The 22598-nt window shown below is 36.7% G+C and overlaps 1 protein-coding gene across 1 annotated transcript; it reads left to right on the top strand.

Annotated features, from left to right (window-relative positions):
* The first annotated feature begins 158 nt into the window (after positions 1–158).
* Positions 159–22135, top strand: PEL1 (Eukaryotic release factor 1 (eRF1) family protein). The gene is made up of 16 exons (XM_089160432.1): positions 159–504; positions 593–675; positions 1668–1743; positions 2354–2428; positions 2523–2579; positions 6978–7023; positions 8556–8631; positions 12311–12386; positions 12487–12519; positions 12636–12704; positions 14081–14187; positions 17601–17673; positions 17778–17816; positions 19417–19511; positions 21081–21187; positions 21843–22135. The coding sequence occupies exons 1-16, from the start codon at positions 454–456 to the stop codon at positions 21914–21916; spliced, it is 1137 nt and encodes a 378-aa protein (XP_089016558.1). The 5' UTR covers positions 159–453; the 3' UTR covers positions 21917–22135.
* The last annotated feature ends 463 nt before the right edge of the window (positions 22136–22598 follow it).

Below are 22598 nucleotides of genomic sequence, written 5' to 3'. Positions count from 1 at the left end.
TGTATCCATATTTGACTCAACCGACACGATACATTTCAATACGTCTCTCTACTAAATTATACTATACTGAAAGAAAAAGGAAAGAAGAGAGAAAAGAAAAAAAAGAAAAAAAGAAAAAAAAGACAAAAAGGAAAAAGATAAGGAGAGAGAAAAAGGGAAACAAGAAAAAGAAAAAGAAAAAAAAGGAAAGAAGAAGCAAGGACAAGCTCGATTTGAGACGAAAGGGGGAAAGGGCTAAATAGCTGCAAACGAACTCTTCCCCGCGTAACCTTGTACCACATCAAGAACGAAACCTTTGCGAAGCTGAACACAGACCAACTTTAAAAAGGAAACCGAAGCAAAGAGCAGCAATGTGTTTGAACTATCTGTGTTCAGCTATTTTCCCTGTTTGAAACGCTTGAATCAAATTTTATGCGAAGATAGAAGAATCCTCAAACGACACCTTTGGTAGTTATGAAGATCGTTCGAAGAGATCTCGTTCCCAATGGTCCGGGTAGCGTCAAGGTAAAGAGATAGAGAGGTAGCGAAAAACTGAAAAATCATTTCTATTCCATTTTTCTGGAATTTGATTATAGTTTTGAATTGTGGGCAGATGATTCCGGATGAGTCTGATGACCTCTGGCTTGCTTATAATCTGATATCCGAGGGTGACTCAGTTATGGCCGTTACGGTTAGGTAACCCTTCTTTTATTTCACTCAACAACTCTTTTTTTCGGGTTAAACTATTAGACTGAATTCTATGTAGAATAAGAAATTTCATGGTTTGTTATCGTACAACACTCATCTTTTGAGAAGGAAATTGAGTGTTCTTCTGATGAATTATGTGATGGTATATTGAGGTTAGGCAGACAGCTTAGGGGCTTAATTGGTTATGTTTAGAGTAGTGGGGAATTAGTCTTTCTTTCCAAGTTTAAGTCTGTACTAATGCTCTCTAGATTAAAGTAGAGTTACGGACATCAATTTAATGGGCCTGAAATACCCTAGATTCGGATTATAGATGTTAGGAACTATCTATTTAAGTTTGGATTGGTCTCATCCGTATCCAGACAGAATTGTAATGCATGAAGAGATGCAATGGTTAACTTGTAGGGGTCCTTATTACTTGTAATACAATGGGTTTTTCCTGTGTGAGTAACAAAAGTCTATAAGCTGGACTGTAAAGATAGATACTGTCATAAGGTTTTATGATGTTTCTGCTTATTACTACTCGTGAAATCTACTAATACTGAGGATGTGGTTATAATGCTGAAACTATGAAAGGATGGATAATTTTATCAAGTCTATTTAGCTTTTTTTTTGGGTGTAGCTGTCTGAGAGCGTGATTTGTAAGTTAAGAATGTAATATCCTGAGAAGGCAAAGTTAGCTAAAATTATGCATAGAAGTAATTTAATTATGATGTATGTAATTAGAAAAATGCAGTCATGTTATCAGAAAATCTACTGGAGGATGTTGCGGTTGAAAGCATCTTTTCAATTCTTTTGATTATTATTGTCAAGTTCTTCGAATATCAGGTGAGACGATTGGCATGCATGGTTTTCTTTGTTCAACAGATGGTGAATACCATTGTCATTTATGTAACGATATACTAAATTCTACATTGTCCTTCTAGGACGCTACTAAAGTTCCAGTGAAAATCTAGTCTTAATGAATCTATTCTCTGTCGTAGGAAAGTTCTGAGGGAGATGGCATCTGGAGGAAGAGATGCTGAACGGGTAAAGCTGAAGTTGGAGATTAAAGTTGAAGTAAGCATCTAACAAATGATTTAGGAATTGCACTACCTGGTTGTGTGGCCGCTGCAGCTGAACTCAGGACTGCATGAAATTACCACACTGGCCCCTCTGAAATTTTGAATCCCATTCATGTTGATGCACCTGCATGCAGTCTTGTTGGCCTCTGTACTAGTGCAGGTGTTACATGGCCAAACAGCTTGCACAAACTTATATTACGACCTTAAGGCTATTGTGGTGGATTATTGTGTCATTTACTGAAATACATATTACATATAAACCGATGAGTTCCCTTGTCTAAATTAAAACTAGAAAAAATGGTAGTAGCTTTGCAGAGATAGCCTGAGGTCAAGGTATCAAAACAGCCTCTCAACAAAAATTGTTTGGGGAAGGGTGCATAGGAAAATGGCCCCCGGGACTGCTTGTGTGGTAGCCTTTGGCACTAGTTTTCGCCCTTTTTTGGCTTTGCAAAGATAATATGTGTTTAGTCTACATAAACTTGGAACATCAGAGATAACTCATTGTCTCTAAGTTGATTTTTGGTATACTTCATGCTATTCTAGTAAATTTATTTTGATGGGTGATCTTTGGTTTGCTTCATGTTATTATTTTAATTTCTTCTTAGACTGTGGATTATGACAAAGAAGGGTCAGTCTTGCGTATACGTGGCAAGAATATCCTAGAGAATGAATATGTGAAGGCAAGTCACTCACCAATATGAACTCCTTTTCTTTTTTCTTTTCTTCTCTGAATAGTGGCAATATTTTTAATGCTTTGGCTGTGTCCACTTGCAGATTGGGGCTTTCCATACCCTGGAAATTGAATTGCATCGTCCTTTTGTCCTTAGAAAGGTCTGTTACAAACTGCTTAACATCTTATTTTACAGTTGACTTCTAGTTCTTTTTTTTTTTTTGGAACAGGGGATTTTTATATGTTGGGGATGTGGGTATTACTTGACTTCTAGTTCTACTTCTTATGATTTGTTTGATATTCTGTGGTTTCTTGCATATGCATATGGATAATGCTTAATATAGACTAGCAGTTTAACTTATGTTGCATGATGGTTACTGAGGTGGTGAATATTGATAAAGAATGATTCTGAAAAGTGATTATTTTAATTCCTGGGCCCAATTTTAAACAAAAAAGGTTATGTAGCGGATGATGTTGCCCATTGTATTAAATAAGACGGATGAAGTTGAGTGGTGCGTCTGGAGTGTGGTGGGTTGATGTATACCTCTAAACCTACGGAAAAGTTTTATAAGACTGCTATATGACCCACTATGATGTATAGTGTGGAACATTGAGTAGTTAAACTAAATGTAGCACATACAAAGATGTTCAAATGGATGTGTGGCAAGACTAGGAAGGATAAAGTAAGAAATGGCCATATTAGAGGTAGCTTTAAATCCTTTAATTTATGATAAGCTATGTGAGAGTCATTTATGATGGTACGGCTATGTTAACCAAGGCCTTGAGATGTTCCAGTTTAGAGCAATCAGTTTGATTTATATTTGGAGGCACCAAAAGCATAGTTTCAAGAGGTCGTCTGAGCGTACGCACTTTGCTGGTTCCTAGATGTCTAGGTGTCACCTTATTGCCTACAACTTCTTTCCTGACTATAAGACCAAGGTGCTTCCTTACAATGAAATTTGTTGTATTATATGAATAATGTAGATATGTAGATATAGTTAAGGATATGTATGATGGTTCGGTGACTAGTGTTAGAACAGTGGGGGGACAAAGTAATGAATTCCCGATAACAGTTGGGCTACATCAAGGGTCAATTTTAAGCCCATATCTATTTGCACTGGTAATGGATGAATTAACCAAAGACATTCAAGATGAGGTCCCCTGGTGTATGCTTTTTGCGGATGATATTGTGTTGATTGATGAGACCCAAGTGGGGATTAATACCAAATTAGAATCATGGAGAGTAGCTTTGGAATCAAAAGGCTTTAAACTTAGTAGATCGAAGACAGAATATCTAGTTTGTAACTTTAGTCATGATCGGGCAGATGATGAGGTGGTGATACTTGATGATAAAGAGATTCCTCAGAGTGATTGTTTTAGGTACCTAGGTTCAATTATAAGTAAAAGAGGTGATTTAGAGAATGAGGTTTTCCAAAGAATTAAAATAGGGTGGATGAAGTGGAGAGGTGCGTTCGGGGTCTTATGTGATCGGCGTATTCCATTAAAGCTTAAAGGAAAATTTATAGGACTGCTGTTCGACCAGCTATGATGTACGGTGCAAAGTGTTGGGCTGTTAAAAAGAATCATATAGATAAACTCAGTGTAGCAGAAATGAGGATGCTAAGATGGATGAGTGGCAAAACTAGGATGGATAAGATAAGAAACGATCATATTAGAGTTGGTCTGGGAGTTGCTCCCATAAGTGATAAGCTTAGAGACAGTCGTTTGAGGTGGCACGGCCACGTTCAACGGAGACCTATAAATGCTCCTGTTCGGAGAAGTGATATAATCCATATTGAAGGAACTAGAAGAGTTAGGGGTAGACTTAAGATAACCTTAGGAGAAGTGGTGAGAAAGGATATGTATAGCTTAGGCCTTGTATCTAGCATGGCCTCGAACAGAACTGATTGGAGGGCAAGAATCCATGTAGCCGACCCCATTTAGTTGGGACAAGGCTTATTGTTGTTGTTGTTGTATATGAATAATGCATTATTTGGTGGCTTCTCTAAGCTTATTTTGCAAGGCTTTAACTCGTCTCGACTAATCAATTGAATTTTATTTTGTTTGGCAATTCAGTTGAAACAAATAGCTGTTAACCACCTTATTGGTCAGTGTTAACTAATGTTCTGAAGGTTGAAGGTAAGAGGCAAGGCATTTGGATCATTGGAATGATGAGGTTTAGGATATGAGACTCGAGCCTTTTCGTTCTAAAATTCTTGACCTGAGAACTAATGAAAATAGGAAATCATTAATGAAATTAGGGCAATGACTCATTATTATTATTTTTTTAAACAGAACCTTAAACAAATGAAGAACTTTTATGTGCTACCCATAATAATGAATACTAGTTAAAAAAATCTTGGAACATTGCCCTAGGTTAACGGGTGAAAATATCCTCACTATAAGCTGTGCAGTTTATGCTTTTTGGAGTTTTATTTAAGTGAACCTTGATATCATGGTATAAAGTTTGTCGAAACCACCAAAACTTCGACCGAAATTTTGCTCTTTGAAAAAAATGAGACGAAACTTGGGTGGAAATCAGAAAAGTACTAGGTTCGGATCGAAACACCAAGATGGGTCAAGACCTTGAAACCTGCGAAACTTTGTAGTTTTTGACAGCTTCCCCCAGATTTTACCCTTTGAGTTTGCACCCCCAAATCATTTTTTTGCTGGTTTTATGTGATTCAACTGCTTTTTCACCCTAAATCAATAACTCCTTTGCTTTTAATCATACCATTTGCACCTCCATTGGTGATTATGGAAGATTCTTGCAAGATTTATTCCGAACTTCCTATTTTTTTATTTAAGTTTTGTTGATGGATTGAGCGGGTGTCGCATAGAGTATTTTCCAAATGACACATTTCCTAGGATAGATATCTACACATTGTGTTGATGATCCCACCTATGGAAATGCAGTGAATCAATTCCTGGACATCTTTAGGCATAACATGTCATGGGAAGCTTTCATCCAATATTCAAATTATTACTACAGACAAGGGATGGATCCGCCGATTCCAGCCAAGCACTCAACTTGGAACTAAAGCCTGGGATTTTGTTTTTGGTTATTGTATTTTGTTGTATACGTAATCTTCTATCAAACAATTCATTTATGTTGTACAATTTCGTCAATTTTACGAAGTTTGTTTTTCTCGAAACCTCTCATGTGTTAGTGTACTTGAATTAACTTTTCGGTATTTTTTGAAAGCAAAATGTTTTTTCCGTTGTGTTCATTATGCTTTAAATAGGTAGGAGGTAAGAAATCAGATGAAAAACACATCATATAAGGGTTGAAACCTGCTGTGGAAAGTTGGGTCAAGATTTTCCAAGTCTCGACTGAAATTATGGTTGAAACCAGCATATCTCGGTTTTGGCCTGGTGGAAACCGACGTTAAAATTGAGATTCTGATCCTTGCTTGATATGCTACTCATAATAAATGAATCAAACTAAAGAATTAATGAATTTGGACATCCCTTTGGGTTAACTTATGAGGATAGCCCCACTATAACATGTATAAATTATGTTTTTTTTTTGGTGTTCTAATTGAGAACCTTGATATGCTACGCATAATAAATGAGTCGAACTAAGAAAATTTAAAACAATAAATTAGAACATTGCCTTGGTTAATGTATAAGATATCCTCTATGTGTAGGTTAAGGTTTTAGGAGTTCTATTTGAGTTCCATATTGTGTCTTCTAAGAGATCAACATAGATTCATTTTCTTTCATCAATTATGTTATTTACATTATGCGGATTTTGCTTACTTTCAAGAAAACAAAGTTGAGTTTTAACATTATGCAAATTTTGCTTGCTTTTAATAAATAAAATTGAGTTTTCTATATTAATTCTTTGAAATAACATGAATGTTGATTTTCTGCCACATTGGTATTTTGATTTGATCAAAAGGTTTTAAGTTAAGTCTAACAAAAATGGGGTTGTGTGTACTTGGTTACACTAGGATGAATAATGAGGTGCTGAAAATCGAGAGAATCCAAGTAGTGACTACTTTAGTTATCTTGTTCAATCATTAATAAAGAAAGTAATGTAGATGACAATCTTTGCCAAAGAATCAAAATAAGATGGATGATGTGGAGTCTCAAAAGTTTCTCATATGATAGGTCACTTTGCTTGGCTGCATAGGTTACACCTTGACAGCACTCCTCAAATCAAACCAGCCCTGATTGCACAGCTATGAGTTAGTAACCCAAGCAGGGCTAGTGGGAGATGGTGTTGTTAGCTCACCAAATATAATGAAACAGCTTATCTTAATATGTTCCTTCTTTGGGGCTTGATGGCTCCTTTTGGATTTTAGATTGTTAATCTTATTGACAAAATGAAAATTTTTGAATCTTTTTGCTTTGACATATTAGGCAATTCTTGTTGTGTTATATCATTATATGTACAAGGTCATGATTATTTACTCTTAAGTACTGTGTAATTGAGTAGCACGGTAGCACCTAAGTAGAATTGAAGTGGTTGGATGTGTGCATGGTGCATTTTTCTTGCTGGTGCTCATATGTGATGCAGCATTACTAACACTGTTATGTTTTGTGTTATATAGGATATTTGGGATTCATTGGCATTAGATGCACTCCATCAAGCATCTGGTATGCTGTCTCTTACTTGTAATATCGTTTTCTTCCAGTATTTTTATTTCTTTACTTATTTTGACAAGGCACAATGAATGAGAGAGAGGCCCCAAACAATGGAAATGTAGCAAGGATATGAACATTGGTTGGGTGGTGAGAATATTAATGTGCTGCCAATGGTGGTTTAATGAAGACATTATCTTGATCTTTTGCTAGAAGCTTAGAACCATGTCTGATGCATAAAGCTTATTACTTTCAAATTTTCTTTGTTGATACTTTTGGGGAGCCATTACCTGAATCAGTTGCATCGATTCACTTATTATTTGGGTGCCAAGAGTTATGTGTTACACATCACTAAGTACAAACACCCATTCTGTTCTTCTCTGGAACATCCTTTTCCCCCCTCCCTCTTTGCCCTTTCACGTTGGAGACTCTAGTGATGCAGCACAACCAGAAATTACTGTTCACGCTACAGTAGCGTGAACAGTAACCTAGATTGATATTTTTCATATTTGGTGGGCCCCAAGTCTAGCTTGCATGGAAATAGATTCAAATTTGGTGGGCCCAAACTCCAGCTTGCAAGGAGATAAAATAGGATCTGTTTTCGTGGGAGTTTTAGAGATAATTTAGAATTTTATTATTTATTATTGGGAATAGAAAAAATGAATTGAAGCTTGAGCTTTGTGCGTTTGCAGCCCCCCTTCTCTCCTCTTTTCTTCTTCTTCTTCTTTTCTCCTTATGAGTGTTCTTCTCTCTCTTCCTCTTCTTCAAGACTAATTCTTCTAAGATTTCCCTTCTTCCCCCTTTCTTCTTTATCCTTCTTTCTTCTCTATTCTGTCGCTCATTATCTAGTAGCGTAGTGTGTACCGTTATTTGTTTGCAATTTTGATGGACAAAGAATACATTGTTACAATTTGGTTATCATAGTTCATCAGTTTTACGCCTTCGCTAAAAACCTTGTTTGCTGGTTTGCATCTGTGCATTTACAAAAGAAATCTTCATTGGTGCTCACAAAGTTTTGGACTTATAGTGTGTGTCATGGTTTCATGGGGCCAAACTGAGCCTTAGTTGATATTCATGGGGTAAGTGCACATTTTTCCCAGGCCATAGTTTCAAATTGTATTATACATGTAAATGTGAAGATACAAAATGTAGATTTGTGAAGGTCAAAATATAGAACATAGAAGGTGTACATGTTTGACCATCAGTAAATATAAGTGGATATTTTACACAGTTATTTTCTTTATTTATTGGCCTCGAAGATGCCTTGATAATTGATGTGTAGCTCCACTATAACATTCATCAACTTGTTTTCTTTATCGTCAGAATTGTATCTGTAGCCTGGTAGATAAGCCATTAAGGTTGGGGCTCAACTTGTTCAATGATGGGTGGGATCTTATAGATTTACTTAAAATGTTGACAATTCTAGGCTCACATTTATCTGTTTGTTTTCTCTCTAAATTTTTTATTTTTGATTGGACTGTTTTGAAACATCTCTCATTTCCCTGCTTTCATGTTTTAATTACAATACTTGTTTATCTGACTTTCAGATCCTTCTGGAAGTGCTGATCTAGCTGTGGTTTTGATGCAAGAAGGATTAGCACATATTTTTCTCATAGGAAAAAGGTAAAAACGTTTTGATGTTTACATAATTTAGAAGTAATCTTCTAAAATGCTTAGAAGAAAAACGTCCATTCCTTGGGTGTGAGTATTAACCATTCTATTGTTATCTTGCCCATCTGTGTGCTCCTATCTGTTTTTATTATTTTTTAAACTTTTGGCTCTCACTTTTGCTTCTTTATATTTTTGATTTGTGTGTAAAATCTTCAATATTTTGGAGCTGTTTCATTTCAGTGTTCTACACAATGGATTTCTAACTTACAGTGATATTACTTACCTATGAGGATTATACCATTCAATTTAACTGAATGGAAACACTTCAGAAACAATGAGGCTAGCAGTATTATTTATGGTTCAGTTTGTTTTGTAAATGGAGAAAGGGGAATAAATTGTCTGATGTAACCCTTGATTACAGGGCCTGTAGAATGATCTTTTCTAAGAAAGCAGCAGGCAACCTAGGGTTCAATACCTTGATTTTTGGGTTGAATTCTCAAAGGACAGCAAACTCTGCTGTTCGGGTCTGGATTTCAAGGATAGCAGCTAATCTTCTTAATATTATCATAATAGGTCAATTAAGGCTTAGCTCCTTGCTGCCCAGGTCTGAATATCAAAGAACAGTGGCTAAATTGCACCCAGAACAATCTGAAAATCCTACGGCTTCGGTTGGTTTGACTTCCAAGCCATGGGTCTTGAAGGTTTAGGGTAGGCTTAGGGTAGTATAAGGTCAGGGAAAATATTTTGTTTTTAAAAAATCTGTAAAAACAGAAAACTTCTCAAGTTAGGTTTGTGGTCTTTTAGGGTTTTTGAGATTCTAGGGTTAGGGTTGAGGTTGAAGGTAGGGTAGGGGACGGGGAGTCTAACCCTAAGGCAGTATGGGAAGGGGGTCCATGGATGGTTTCACTTGCTAGTTACTAGGGTTTAGGGTTTTAACAAAATCTGCAGAGCTCTGGAATTTCCAGATTCTGCTGAAGGGGGAGAAGAAGAAAAGAAGAAGAGAATGAGAGAAAAAGGGATTGAGGAGTAAGGGGAATTTTTTTTTTGGGCGGGGGGGGGGGTGTTGGGGAAAGGAGGGACACTACCGTGGGTTCCTTTGGGGGGGGGGGAGGGTTGTGATGGCGATGGGGATCAGGGCTGGGGTTTGCTAGAACTAGGGTTTCCTGATGGGGGAGGGTGCTGCGAGGCGTAGGGGGAAGGGGGAGGGCTGTGCAGGGATTGGGAGAATGGAATGGGGCAAGGGAGGTGGCTGGTATCACACTTACATGCTTAGGATGGGGGCTGTTGAGTGAAAACATATTTTAATGAAGCTTCTGGGGTTGCCAGTGGCTTGAAGAAGAGGAGAAGATGAAGAAGAACTTGAGAACAATTTGTGTCTCTCAAAATGCTGGTTGGGAGCTTGTTTCCCATGACCCCAAATCTGGTGATTTTATTCAATACTCAAAACTGATTTGCTTACAATGAGGTGGGGCTTCTTATAGCTTTACAATTTAGGGAAACTGATGAAGACCTCAACTTAAGAATCCAATTTAGATTAAAATTCCTTTTACGACTTGTTGAAGAATGTGCAGAAGCACCAAGGCTGCTGCCTTGGTGTGCAAACTTACTTTTGAGGATAGTTCCTTTTTGGATGTGTTGCATTACCTTCTACTTTTGGCGTAGGAGCCTTGGTGAATAAGGTTTGGGAGTTTTGGAAAGCATACTTTCTAGTTTTTAGTTAGTTACTAATTTCTGAACTTTCCTTTTCTATAATTTTTATTTTGGACAGATCTTAGGAGTTGTTAGAATGCTAGAAATTTCTGTCCATACTCCATAGATTGTATTTTTTATTTCTTTTTTGGAGGACGAGTTTCTTGTCTCTTAAGTTGTAGTATTGAAGGCTATAAATAAAGGTAGCTTGCGGTTCCAGTTCTTCTTGCTAGAATCACAAGTCTTGCTGTGGTTCCTCGCATATTTTGTCTCCTTTCTTCTTCTCTATTCTTCTTTTTTTCTAGTTTCTACACTGTTTTGACTCACTAAAAGCCTATTTTCAAACATGGTATCAGAGCTTTATTGAATCAAAACAGTGTAGATCCATTCCTTCTTCTGAAGTTCAAATCTGTGTTCAGTTCTCCCTGGTGCACAACCACCTAATGCTGCACCTAATATATTGTTAGATCAGGTATTTATGTGAACTGATCTATTCTATCTAGTACTCCACTTATAAAGTTCCTAGAACTTAGATCGTATTCTAGTTATTACCTCCCTTTGTCAGCTTCTATTTCTGCACTTTGCAGAATTCATTTCTCCCCATTCGGCCTTTATTTTGCAGATTTTCTACAACAATTTCTGCTTCAAGTTCTGGGATATTGGTTCGAGCTTCTACCCTACTGATTGTGTGATATCTACTACAAGTTATAATGTCTTCAATTATTGGTGATTCAACTACAAGTACTACTGAGTCCTAGGGATCACAAGTTGATTCAGTGAATGTTCAGATTAGCTCCATCAAATTCAATGGTGGTTCTAATTATTTGCTTTGGTCACAAGTTGTTCGTGTTTACGTACTTGCAAAATGTAAACTTAAGTTCATTCAGTCTGAACCTTTGCCTGAGACTGACAAATCCTATCCTAATTGGACTCAAGATGATGCAATCATAAAAAATTGGATGTAGAAGAGCATGGAACTTGATATTGCAGCCAATGTTATGTTTCACAAGACTGCCAAGGGAATATGGGGTGACTTGCAAGAAACCTATTCTCAGGTTGAAAATATGACTCGGGTTTATAGTATTTACGAAAAATTATTTCAATTTCAGCAAGCTGACAAGTCTTTGCAAGATAATTACAATTCTCTTAAAGGCATGATGGAGGATTTGAAATAATTGAATAATAATATAATATCTTTGGCCTAAATTTATAAACAAGCAGGGTTATGGCTAGGTTGGGGGGGGGGGGAGAAAGAAAAGCGGAAAGGGGACAGGGACTGTTCACGTTACATGATAATTACTGAGAATGAGTAGTTTGTGCAAGAAAGAATTCTTTTCTTCGTTCAATAATTAATGTTCATTAATTCAATATGGACTGTGTGCAAATTGCAATGCTTGATAGAGAAAAAAAGAAGTTGAATTCAAGATTCTAACACAAACTCGCAAAAAGACCCTAGATGACTTCCTACTAATGTTCTAGAAACCCAAAAATTATACTTAATATAACCCATGGATCGACCCAAATCCCAAATAAATTGAAAACAAATAAAGTTCAAATGAACCAAATTAACCAAAATAACTCACATAATACTCAAAAGAATCAAACTAAACCTAAATTAAACTTCTAAAGATGCCTATGGGCAGTGCTCGTCGAAGCAATGGAAGCTAATAATTTGGTAGCCTCTAAACTTGTTGTCAACCCACATAGGTACTGTGGGCTGATCTCTATCTAGCTCGCTGATAGACTTGAAGCTGTCACCTAAGACTGATGTCCTCTGGATTGTACATGTTTCACCTTGAAATGGATACAACTGTGTTCTCAGTATTTAATGTTTCCAATACTTGTTACATTTGTTTGTAAACATCCTCTGTAGATTCTGGGTTTCTGTGCAAATACCGTTTCAGTATATAATGTGAGGGATTTTGGTCTCGTTCTTCTTCTTAATTGTTTAAACTGATGATATTTTCTGTTAAGTGTTCCTTACGGTTGATCTAATTTTCAGTGTTACTTTGACTCGTTCACGAATAGAAACTTCAATACCTCGCAAACATGGACCTGCTATTGCTGGTTATGAGGCAGTATGTTCTGGATTTCTCCTGAAATGCTTCATACACATCATAGTGGAAATGGTTACATATTGTGTTTAGCCAAAGTCAAATAATCTTGTTTCTTTTGCAGGCTTTAAATAAGTTTTTCGAGAATGTTTTACAGGTAATATATATTATATAATGTCTAATGTTACGTTGAATATTCAGTTACCTGTCACATTAGGTCAAGCCAGTCTGAAATGCTTCGCTGACATCTGATAAATTTTGCAACTTTCTCAGGCTTTCTTGAAGCATGTGGATTTGAATGTTGTTCGCTGTGTTGTAATTGCAAGTTCAGGCTTCACAAAGGTTTGTTTTAACTTATAAGTGATAGTGGTCTGTCGGATTTTCTTATCTGTGAGGCAATCCTTTTTCACAATGATCTATCTGATGTTACCAAATTGTCATTGATTTGTGGTTCTTGGGTTTTAACTGAAATTGTTCTGTTCTAAGCTCATAGTGGGGGGAGGGAGGGGGGGGGGGAAGGGGTCTAAGCTAGTATTATTATCCATGGAGATTTCTTCTTTCCCCATGAATAAAAATTGGGTAGTAGAACTGAGTTCAATGTGGTAAAACTCCATAGAAGTAGTGCAGAACTTGACCTTAGACTCTCTGAGTTATATTGCTTTGGGCTATGCACATGCTAGTTGCTCAGTTCTCTACAAAAAAGGGTGTACAATTCTTGGTCTTGGATCTATGGTTTATTACAAATGTCGATATTATTGTGAAGTGTGTATGTCGAACTTTATGATTCCTATTTCCTTTTTATCTCTGTTTGTGATTGTTGCACAGTTTATGAATCTCATTTCCGTCAGTGCCGTGTCATTGTAATTTTTTTGATTCTTTTCTATGATTGCTACTAATTATTTATGAAGTGGTCGAAAAAAGTCCATCTAGTTCATTATTTTTCCTATTCTCAAATAGTGTAAGTTTAATCAAATGACAAACTACCATTTCGTTTGGCTGTGAAAAAGATTAACAGCAGAGTTAGGTTCAGTTTCATAGGAAAAAAAATGTGGGATTTCTGTAATCTGGCCCAGCTAAAAAAGCTGAACTTAACTAGCAGACAAGCTAATGCTACCATTAAGTTCTAAAATTTTAAATAAATTTATTAACAATTCCTTGCAGAAGAAAAAGAAAAAGAAAAAGTGTGAGAATGATGATTCAGAAGAATCCTTCATAATGCAGCAAGTTAATTCTGTTGGTGCATATGGTAACCAACAAATGGCATTATAACTGGGGAACAATTCCTTATCCCAAGTGGCATATTGATATGGTGCTGCTGGTTGAATTCTCTGGACTCTGTTGATGGCATTGGAAAACTTTAGATTGCAGCAGATGACTACATTCTTGTTTTAACAGATAGTTGCAAGAGTCTGATATAAGGGAAAGAAAAGAGTTCCCCTGGAATTTCTCTTTTGAAGACTGTTGCTCAAAGATCCCAATTACAGAAAATGATCTTTGAAAGGCCAACTCAGAGTGGCTGATTTGATACCAGAGGGTGATTTTTTCCTTCAGTCGTGGGCTCCTAGGGTTTCTACTTAATTGATGATTTATGTGTTTGGTTACTCTCTCCACTGAGCCATCTGTATCTTAAAGAACTCTGTACTGATTATTATGCGAATGTAAATTATATTTTTAATTTAGGTTGTTTCATGTAAAATTTTAATTTTATTGTGCTTCAGGATCAGTTCCATCGTCACCTGCTACTAGAGGCAGAAAGAAGACAGTTGCGACCTATCATAGAAAACAAGTCGCGCATACTTCTAGTGCATACTACCTCTGGATACAAGTATGGTTATAATGGATTCTTATATTGTGGTTCTTATGTTTTCTATTTTATTATTTCAATTTCCCCTTTTCTCTATGACTTCATTATGCAGCTAAATAATTGCTTCTGCACTTGAGAACTCAGCCTTTTCCCAGATAAATGGGATGATATTGGCATCGTTTGATGGGAAATCAACTAGAAGGCAGGGCCCAATAACTGGGAACTTAAATGAAAGGCAGCTTAAGGTTTTGAGTTCAAAACTAGGGTTTAAAGTTAATAAAACCTAGGGTTTGATGGCAAGGTTATGTCAGGTGAGTGTAGGGAAGGTTGTTAATGAAGGTTTTAGGTTTTGCAGATTTTAGAATTGATGTAGCCCTATATTGAAGGGATTAACTAGGGTCCAGTTAAGGAGGATCATCAATGAACCAGCCAATCCACGTGGGCCAAACTGAGTGTGGGTCCACTTGAGGATAAGGGTTAACAGTGGGATTATGTCGAGTTGATGGTGGAGGAATGCTCAAAGTATGACTATACCAGGTGGTTAAATATGGAGTTATGGAGAATATCTAGTATAGAAATGGTACTGAAGGGCAAAAGGGTATAATTTCAAGCAATCAGATGGTATGGAACTTAGATTGAGTCTCTCTCAGGGTTAGGAGAAGACTTGTTCAAAATTTCAGCTGATTATAATGGTTAGATTTGGCTAGGCAGCATTCTCACGAATATGATCTTCTAGAAGGTTGTTGCATAATTTAAACTTCCTGCTTGTTTGAACTTAAGTATGTGTTTGGTAACGTTTCTGTTCTGAGAAACCAGTTCTTATGCAAAATTGTTTTTTAATGTTTCTGTGCTAAAAGACCGTTCTTTATTTGAAAATGGGCGTTTGATAAATCCGTTCTGAAAATATTTTTAAAACACTAAATAGAATATGTTAGTGTTTTTTTTTTTTTTTTGGGTTAAAAAATAAGTTGGTGTTTGATAAACTTGTTATAAGGCATCGATTTGAACCAATTTTATCACTTCCGTTTCTGTTCTTTGGTAAAAACATCTTTTTTATGTTCTGCAAAAAGCGTTCTTTAGAACACTTTTCTGACTGGTCCGTTCTTAAAGAACAGAAGAACGAACTGTTTTATCGAACGCCTCTAACCCGTTCTTCCGTTCCTGGTTAGATTCTTCCGTTCCCAAGGAACAGAAAAACGCCAGAAACATTTTTTAAGAACGTTATCAAACGCACCCTAAATAAATTTGTCTATGTGGATGTTGTTAGGTTTCTCTGGAATTCTTGAAGAGGTCAAGTTTGGGGAATCGATATACAGGGGGTTGAATTTTGGAAGGATTCTAATGGTGAACTTGGAACTTAGGTAGGTTTTATTATGCAAGGGTTTCTGAAAACGAAGGCAGCCAAGGAAGACGCTAGGACTTGGGGGATTTGAAGGTTAGGAACAGAATGGGGGGGGGGGTTGGGGTAATGCAATTAACTCACGGATGTTCTGAATTGACTGTCAACAGGTTGTACATGGCTGAAACTTGACAGAGATCCTTTGATGGATGAAGCAATCTTTGACCTAGTTGAAGGAGGCTTCAATGGAACCTTTCAGCCTTCTCTCTGGCAAGAAGTTTATTGGTTCCACAGTCCCTATGGTAGCAGGGACCTGCCAAACACCAATAGTAACTTGACTCTGAAGTTTAAACACCAAACACTAACAACAACTTGGACTTTAAACACCAAGGAGGCAATCAGTCCAGAGTTGAAGCACTAGACAAGGAATTCAAACTGGAGAAGAAGGCAATAGCAGCTTACGAAGAAATTTCAATAATCAAATTCGTGTCTAATGAAGCACCCTATTAAAGCCTATATAAAATGCTAAAAAGTAGACTTCCATACTAAAAAGAGAGAACCTAATGCAATCCTTAAATTATCAGGTAACGTAAATTGATTAAGAAACTATAATGGATGCATAAGACTACTAATTACAGTCACGTGCTAGTCACATGCAGACTTAAATTGAGCCACATTGCATGCTGTTCAATGGTACTATGCTAATTAATACAATTCAAATATTTTCGTGCTCAACTTAATTATGCATGTTTTAGGTCCACTAAGTTGGCAGATTACAAGTTTAGTACATTGGGTTAAATTCTTACAACATATATAACTTAACCAGAGGCTATTTTCCAACAAAAGAAGTCTAAGTGGGTATGATCGTGCATCAGAAATATTGCTGAATTTGAATAAACAACAACTTAGGGTTTCCTTCTGGGTTTTTGGGAAGCAGAATCTTGGGGGATGTAGGGTTTTGATTGGTTAAAATTCAACCAAATTTGTGAGGTTATTTTTAGGAGGATATGGAGAACAATCAGTTAGGTATGCAGAAAATTCTGATAGTTGATTTGGCTGTGGAGATTTTAGAGTTTCAGTAAGAACCTTATCTTGTGGTTGGAGTGGGCCTCAAAGGGGATCAAATGTTGTTTTTGGTTAGTACTGATGTGGTTGAAGTCTGGAAGGCTTTTGGTGGCTGGATTAGTAATTTGGATGTATGAGATTAGAAGAGTAGAGATGAATAGAAAGTTTTAGGGTTTTAACTGGCAGACTGGACCAACTTCTGCAAGATAGTTCAGGCCAACTTTTTGTTGAAGGGCAAAGGGATGGAGAGGTTGATTTGAATTTGAATTGGTCTATCAATCAGTGATGGCTTTTGGGAAACGAAAATCAAAGGGATAAAGTTGGGGATCAGTATTTGGAAGGTTAGAAGCAGAATTTGGGGCTGCTGGTTGACTCAACTTATTGACATTAGAAGAGCAGTAACTTGATGCTTAAAGATTCTTGAATTTGCTGGAAATTCCAGCAACTATGTAGAGTCTTGAATGGAGATTGAAATTGGTGGTTAAAACACCATGGAAGTAAAATTACCTAATTTCCCATGCAGCCTAGTTACCTATAGTTTTGGCCCTCACCTATTACATGGAAACTCTATGGAATAAAAGGTCCAAAATGTATAGAACCCAGCCCTAAATTTACTTCTAAGACAAGAAGCCCAACATGGGGATGAATCTGTGCATCAGCTTGTCAAGGATAAGCGCGTAAAATATGTTGATATTGGGAATCGGGCTGATTCTGGATGTAATACAATTTTGTTTGGGAATTCACTGCCCTACATCCCACATTTCTTCTCTAACTCATACTCACTTCAATACATGTGGTCTACATTGAAGTGCGTTGCTTCCAGTGGATGCCTAACTCTATCCCTCAATCCCCACTATTCAGAAATCTACTAGTACTACTCAACATTATCATTCAAAAAAGATGGGAAAAAAGAAGCATCAGTAATCTTGATTATATACTTTTCGCCAAGAAGAATTATTGCATGGAACTTTTGTATGTGTTTGACCTTCAAAATCCCTTCTGCATCTGAAAATCAATTATTGGTGTGTAGGCATAGTTTGAGGGAGGTTTTGGATGCACCAAATATCATGAATATGATAAAAGATACAAAAGCGGCACAAGAGGTGATGGGCTTCTCCATATTTTCTGAATTTTATCCAAACTTTAGCGTCCATTTTCCTGGCAATTTGTTTACTTTTAGCAATACTTTTGTTATTCTATATTTCAGGTCCGGGCTCTGAAGGATTTTTTTGACATGCTTTCAAAGGTCAGGTTCAACCCTGAGGTGTATGCTTTGCTTTGAATATGTTGTATCTATGCTGGTTCAAATGTTTAACCTATAGAACATGGAATGTAAATGAACATGAGTATGAAGATTAATTCATTTATAAGAGCCAACTGTTCTTTTGTAGTTCGTTTACTGAGCTATTAAGGGTTTATATCATTTGTATTGTGGATGGTATTTCAAGAGGCACGATTCAATGGGCCGGCAATCACCGGATTTGACATTTTGTTCTCAAGAGCTGCTGAAGGGAGATGATTTTGACCATATAGGTCTACTTAATTGTTGCCCTATCTTTGTTTATCAGAATCCTTACAATACTCAAGGGAATCTGATTTCCCATAGCCTCATTTGGTTATTCAATTTCTTCTCTGCCTCATGGTGACTATGCTAGTGTGTGGCCATACTAGACAAAAGTTGCCGTATAGGGCTACTTGCCTCATCAGTCATCAATCTGTCTTGCTGTATTAGACTATCTCCAGTCAAGTAACCAGGTTTGATTATGGTTTGCATTGTTTCTTTGATTTATATAGCAATAGACTTGCTTATATAATGTAAAGAGTAGGCCTTTACTTGATTACTCCTTGCTACCAAACCTGTTTCACTGTACCATTCCCACTCAAAGGTGCAGTCGCTGTATTCATGACTGGGTCTTTTTGTTTCCGTGCTCCTCTCTCTCATTGTATCTTGGCCGTCTTTCCTAAATTATGCCATGTGTGAAAATATTGACTATTTTGGATTTTTGAAGCCAAATTCCTCACTCTCCCTCACATTTCTTTCTTTCATTCTTAAAGAAAAAATATTGTTAACTCATCGCCTTTACTACACTCAAAATTTTAGCTGAGTTGACTTCTTTCTTTTTATTATTATTATTTTTTAATGTTTGCACATCCATGCTCTTACAGTTGCATGGTTAAGTTCCACCCACCAAATGATCTTGCATTGCCATGTTTTCAAGTTTTAGCTTCAACATGTTGACAAATGTTCATCACCTTCAGATTTATTCTCTCTTTTGGTTGGTAAATTGCGGGGAATGTTCTCTCATTAAGTCATAGAATTTTAATTGTATAACTCCTGTGTGTGGTTTTGCTGCTGCATCAGAATAAGACTGTTTCATGCCCTTCATGATGCACCTTGGGTATCATGTTTCTTACTTATTGCCCAGTATTTTTGAAATGTTAAAGATTGTATTTGAAATGTTAAAGATTGTATTTTTTGTCAAACTACAGTTACACATGCAATTTGTTTGCAACTGAGTAGTTTGGCTTTTTCCTTATTATTTTGTTAGTGTTTATGTCAGTTTTCATACTTTTGTATCTTAGAAACTACAATTCAAGGTTCCTCCGATATATCTTTAGAAAGAGAAAAGTGGCTTCAGTATGGTCTTTTACATGAAAACATGAAACCCTTTTTGGGTTGATTACCATTTCTCATGTCTTCCACTGGCAATATATTGGCCCATTTTTAGAAATTAGTGATTCATGACGGCCATTGCATGAGGTGAAAACCAATCATTTCTTTTTAGCAATTCAATTTTGGGGTGGTACTTTAGCAATCAATTACAAAGATTATTGCTCTCCTGTAGGACCCAGCTCGTGCTTGTTATGGACCAAAGCATGTCGAGGTTGCCCATGAGAGTATGGCTGTCCAAACACTTCTAATTACGGATGATCTCTTTAGGTAAGTGTTGTAGTTCTAGTTAGTGGAGCTTATGACATCTGCTAATTTCAGTGTTCAGTTATATGCTTAGAGCAACATTTCACTTCCTATCAAATTTCTTTGAGTAGATTTTGCTTGATACCTGTTTCTGTGAATTTCAATGTTTAATCCATCTACGTACATCAATATTTGGACTCCTATTCAAATGTCTTGAGTAAAGTTTGGTTGATAGTTGTGTTTCATTTCACTTAAGAGCTCATGTAACAGTATTAGTTAATCATCCTTCCGGACCTCTTTGGATGTCTAATGATTCAGGGCTTGTTTTCCCGACACTTTTTTGCAGATTTTGCTACTCTTGTCATTACTAGTCAATTGTAGTTTGCAGGTATTTTAGTATTTGTTTTTAGGGATGGCCTACAGATGATTGGCGAGAAAGGATCCATTTTGCTGAACCTATTTAGTGTGAAACTTTGTTCAGTTTTCAATTAAACCTGCTAGTTCAGATCACCATAACTCAAAATATTAGTTGAGTTTTATCTGCACACTGTGGGCTGCTGCCAGATTATGTGACTCATTTTACGGTTTAGGAGGATCACTTCTGGAAGCGACAAAATTCTCCAAATTCTTCTTAAGTGGGATTGGGAAGAGTTACAAATCAGTATTCAGCTTTAGGTCATAACATTGCTAACCATAAACTTGTTGGATTAGAGTCAAATTTAAGAATATAAGAATAAACCACCATCCCCCTTCAATTCACTTTTATAAACACTCTTCTCTCTACTCCTTTTCTTCTCCTTTACTCTGTTTCTTGTGGGAAGGAGGGAAGGGTGAGTGGTTTGAAGTTTGAACTTACTTAGAAAATACTCCTAAAAGCCTTAGACAAAGAAATATCAATTAATATCAGATATCTATCTCTCTGCTAAAACAAAGTGATGTATTTCTTTTCTTTCTGATGCATGGTAGATTTTTTATATGGGATCTCTTTGTACTTTTCAAACCTGCCATGATACTTTCTTGGGTTTGTTGGGGGTCTAAGTATACCACGAGTACTGATGCTCTTATAGCTGTATGTGGTTTCTTGATTCTTCACATAAATTGGCCTGTAACTATGACTCTATGAGACCTCGCTGTTTGATCAGTGAATTCTCAAAATTCACAACTAGACGTGGCTTCCATGTAGTAGCATTCGTATTAATTTGTTATCCACATACTGCAAGGTCTAGATTTTCCTAAGAAATTGAAATGTTTGGCATGTGCATTAAAGTCCAATGGCTTCACTCGAGAGGAGTGACATGCAAGTTGCAGTGCTATAAGCACAGGGCACGCCAATAATTTGGGCTGTACTACTGAGAAATGAAATTATTTCCTACAAGTTGGCAACAAGCCCTTTTTTTGCATTTGTTGGGGGGGGGGGTGGATAAAGTCTTGTTCAGTAGGTTGCTGAATGCATAACTCATTAGTCATGAAGTTCAAGTTTCTTATCTTCATGTATTGTCTGATCAATCTCAATGGTTGTAGTTCCTTCCTCTCATACTATCAACTTCACAGATTATCAGTGCTTAATGTCTGAGGTGGGCTTTTTCTTTTCAGAAATGCTGATGTAGAAACAAGGAAAAAATATGCAAATTTAATCAGCTCAGTAAAGGACTCTGGGGGAACTGTTCATATATTCTCTTCTATGCATGTATCTGGAGAACGTAAGTGTGGATTTATCTTTCTTGCCTTTCAGTTTCTCTGTTTTTTCTGTTCTCTTTTCAGCATATTCTAGGAATTCTTGCACAAACTGCAGAAACCACAGTTTCTTCGTTTCTTGTTTACACAAGCACAATCTAGTTGTAGCGACCCATCCCGTGTAAAGAAAATATAAAAAACATGTATATCTTGGAGAGGGTGTTTTGTCAGTGAACTCCTATAACAGTGAAAAGCTAAGCTGAAGCACGGTCACTGTGAGCATTGAAAGGTTATCCCTTTCCAAAGCCATTGGGAAACAAACAAGATGCAATATTGTAGGGGAAGATGTTCCATATGCCAACAGCACCAGCCAACTAGTTAATGCTGCAATTTTGGCAGGCCCTTTATCAGTTTGAGCTGAATCTTATTAACAACTTTCAAAGATTTATTATGACATGCAGAGAAATTAGACCGGACTTAACATGATTATATGAATAATGCTGTAGAAACTGTGTTGGTGGTTCTATTTTCAAAGTTTCCTATAAAAAGAGGATGAATTAATAAAAAAAATTCCAGCGCAGATGCATTCAGTTTGCATAATCATTGTCGCATGTTGAAAATTTTATTTTTCCCTCGTAAATTATATATCTAATACTTCCATGTCTTTCTTACGTGAAACAGAACTAGCACAATTGACAGGGATTGCAGCAATTCTTCGCTTTCCACTTCCAGACCTGGAAGATCTTGAGATGTGAGATAAGTCCTTAAAAACGTGTTTTAAGGTCATAATGAGTTTATAGAAGTTTGTAAAGATAGCTCCAATTTTGAGTCATTGATTATACTTTAGTATGCCCAGAAGCAGTAAATGAAGCCTCCTACTGTAATTTTAGGTAGTGGTGTAAATTGATGTTGCTACATATTTAACAAGGAATACAATTTTCTCTTACTTTTTATGGTGCATTAGGTTGCTTACTTGGGAAAATTGGGTAGGGTTTCCAAAACAAAGTTATTATATGTCAAATCTTTCCAATGACCTAGGGTTAAGATCAGTTACCTTTTTCCTTTACCCAGTATCTCAGACTTCCTGAGATCAAAATTTTGTCTCATCTTTTTCCCTTTCTAGGGTTTGAGATGAGATCGAGACCTGTGTGAATCTCAAACCACATCTGGATACATCATTGTTGTAACTCAATAAATCATTCTGAAACACGGTTTGGACTCTAATAAGATTGGTCTGAACCCTTGCCACCTCTTTTTTTGTTCATTGATGAATAAAAACTCACACCCCATCGGATATTGGTTGAAATTTATCTTTATTGACGCTAGAAGGTTAAAGGAACTTCAAAAATTATAACAAGCTCTTACCTTGCATCCACCAGCATCATTGTAGTTTATAAAAGAGCTTTTTCGTGGAGAACTTTAGGGTAGTTAAGGGAC

This window comes from Hakea prostrata, chromosome 7, assembly GCF_041222555.1.
Source record: "Hakea prostrata isolate BN-2017 chromosome 7, UWA_Hpros_2, whole genome shotgun sequence".
NCBI classification, from domain to species: domain Eukaryota; kingdom Viridiplantae; phylum Streptophyta; class Magnoliopsida; order Proteales; family Proteaceae; genus Hakea; species Hakea prostrata.
Note: the sequence above shows the minus strand (reverse complement) of the source record. Positions and strands in the feature narration are given on the sequence as shown.